We start from the raw sequence: 2935 nt of genomic DNA, 5'->3' as shown, positions 1-2935 counted from the left end.
CCAGAAGAGGGCGTCAGATCTTGTTATGGATGGTTGTGAGCCACCATGTGGTTGCTGGGATTTGAACTCAGGACCTTCGGAAGAGCAGTCGGTGCTCTTACCCACTGAGCCATCTCACCAGCTCATGCCACAGGTTTCTAATAAAACTTTTTCAGGCTGTTGACATGTGTCTGAAGAGGGAAGAGTTGACTGTAAACTTGAGTATCTTTTCCTCCCTCCCTCCCTCCCCACCCCCACCCCCCATCTCTCTCTCCTTCTTTCCCTTCTTTTCATCTCATTATGTTCTCAGGCTGCTCCTGGGCTTTTGGCCTTCTGCCTTAGCAGGTACAGGCAGATGGCCCCATGCCCTCTCTTCTCTGCTGTGTAAAACCTTTGTTTGATGGCATCTGTTTTACTGTAGAGATGGAACTTGCAGGGTTTTTTGTTGTTGTTGTTGTTTTTGTTTTTTCAAGACAGGGTTTCTCTGTCCTGGAACTCACTTTGTAGACCAGGTTGGCCTCGAACTCAGAAATCCACCTGCCTCTGCCTCCTGAGTGCTGGGATTAAAGGCGTGTGCTGCCATGCCCGGCTGGAACTTGCAGTTTCTTACATGGTGTACTGCTCAGCATTGTAAAACTGAGACGCGTGTTAGAAAGCAGTGACACAGAAAGAAGTACTTTACAGAGCAGCTGAGAGGACGTGGGAGTGGGCAGGGCTCGGGGCTTGCTTTCTAGTGCTATGAGAGTTGTGAAGTAAGTTAAGGCTGGGTCTTTGTGTTGTATAATTGTCTCTAACCTTTATAGCCTCCACCAGGCAGTGTGAAAATGCCTAATGTACCCAACACCCAGCCGGCAATAATGAAGCCAACAGAGGAACATCCAGCTTACACACAGATCACAAAGGTTAGTACCTGTCAACTATGTAGACTGATAGCGGAAGTTCATATGTGATCTCACTGCAGTTTGCGCGGTGAACTTTGTATTGCTTTGGTTCCAATGGATAATGCCCTACAGTAATGGTACCAGAATAGTAAGCATGCTGGGTGAGAGCTCAGTGCCTACCTGGTGGGCAGCATGAGGACGAGGGGCTGGCAGCTGCACAGGAGAAACAGGCGAATGTACTCCTGGCATCCTGGCATGCAGTTAGGAATGCCTGGTACCCTGTGAGAGTTGGAGCACAGCATGGCTGATGCGTACCCTATCACCTCAGCATCCTAGAACATTTAAGGTATCTTACACTCTCCTTGCATTTGTCCTTCATTCCATCCATCCCTCCTCAACTGTTCCTGCCTGTGCTCCCATTCTCATTTAGGCAGGCGCAGAGTTACTAGGCCCTGACTGCTCTGTCCTAAAGGGCTCATTTTCCAATGGCGTGTAGCTGTGTGTACTGAGAGCAGGTGCCCTCCCTCATAGGCTGCAGTTACAGGTAGGTGATCGCCTGATGTGGGCTCCTCTGCACACACACTCTAAATTGCTGAGCTGGCTGGCTGCCCCCAGACTCCGGCTGTTCTGAACGAGAGCTGTTGTTTTGGTTTGTTTGTTTTTCCTGTTCTGTGGCTTCAGCATTGCCCCTGAAGGCTTCCATAACTAAAAGAGCAAAATGAATCACATATCTCACTAATATTTTCTGAAGCTATAGTTTTCAATGAATCCCTGTTTTGAAAGTACATTTACCGTTTCTTTCGTGGTATAAGGTAGGTATGCAGATGTTGGAATATTTCGATGGTCCGCTAACCCGTGTGTATTGGTCATTTTGTTTAGGAACATGCCTTGGCTCAAGCTGAACTGCTCAAGCGCCAAGAAGAGCTGGAGAGGAAAGCTGCGGAGCTGGATCGCCGTGAGCGCGAGATGCAGAACCTGAGCCAGCACGGTAGTATCCAGAGAGTGGGATGGGGGTCTGTCCTTGCTCTGCATCGCTGGCGCGGGACAGAGTGCTGCCCTGGTTTCTGACTAGCAAAGAGGTCAGACAGCAGATTGCTTACTGGATACCTGCAGCTCTCAGATCTTGCCTGATAGCTACAGTCCTTTGATAGATTAGAAGAGCACTGGCTTTCTTTCAGAGAAAGTGAGACAGATCTGGTAAGTGTGCTTCATTCCAAGCCAGTGAGCCCTTTGATTCTACACTTGGCTCTCTTGAATCTTTTCTTTCTTTCTTTAAAGAAGAGCTGGGACTTAAAGAAAGATCTTAGTGTGGGCTTAAGCATGAGGGGTAAGAGAAAGAGGCCTCAGAAGAAAGGAAGGTACGGCTGAGAGCACCAGTGTGGGCTCTCAGTAGCTCCATTGAATCTTTGAGTATGCCGAGTGTGCCCCACCTTGGACTCTTGAGTGTTCACGTTATTGGTTGTATCCTCACAGGTACACCATACTTGTCAAAAAATGCTAGGAAAGTGTTAGTGTGATTAATTACTTGCTGTGCAATCTGTTTAGGCTCTGACTGCTGAAGAGAATCTGTGAGGGAGAGCTAGCAGCCTCAGCAGAAGGATAAGCAGGGTCAGTAAGGCAGGCGTGTTAGGGTGGCTGGGATGGGGATTAACCCCCAAACAAGGACAGCAATAGCAACACCCAGTTCCTCCCTTCTTAGAGAGCTGGGACATGTTTACCTGATCATTTCCTTGCTCCCTGTAGGAGATACAATGATAACGTCTTTATGCTGACTGACACTAGTTCTCTGAGTATGAGAGATGTTTCAGTAAAGATAGTAACAAAGAGACAGTTAATAGTTACATTTTGCAGTATGTTGGCACCCTGTCGGACTTTCCACCTGTAATTCATGTTAAAATTTCAGCACCACACTGAGAAGTGTGGCCCAGTAAATCACTTTCTGAAGAAAGGAAATTTCCACTTTGTAAGACCCCCCAGCCAGCAAGTGGCTTGACAGCTTCTGGTTTCAGAGTCTCTACTCTTCATTGCTATTCTTGGCTACTTCTTTTTTTTTTTTTTTTTTTTTTTTTTTTTTT

General features: G+C 47.3%; 1 protein-coding gene across 1 annotated transcript in view; it reads left to right on the top strand.

Moving 5' to 3' along the window:
- Scamp1 (secretory carrier membrane protein 1) overlaps positions 1 to 2935 on the top strand; it is a 78731-nt gene that overhangs the window by 50508 nt on the left and 25288 nt on the right. The window contains exons 3-4 of the mRNA XM_021208197.1: positions 783 to 881; positions 1740 to 1848. Of these exons, the coding sequence (XP_021063856.1) occupies positions 783 to 881; positions 1740 to 1848 (208 nt within the window). The remainder of the gene's footprint in view (positions 1 to 782; positions 882 to 1739; positions 1849 to 2935) is intronic.

The sequence above is a fragment of the Mus pahari genome, chromosome 11 (genome assembly GCF_900095145.1).
Source record: "Mus pahari chromosome 11, PAHARI_EIJ_v1.1, whole genome shotgun sequence".
Taxonomy (NCBI): Eukaryota; Metazoa; Chordata; class Mammalia; order Rodentia; family Muridae; genus Mus; species Mus pahari.
This window is presented reverse-complemented; position numbering and strand designations above follow the sequence as displayed.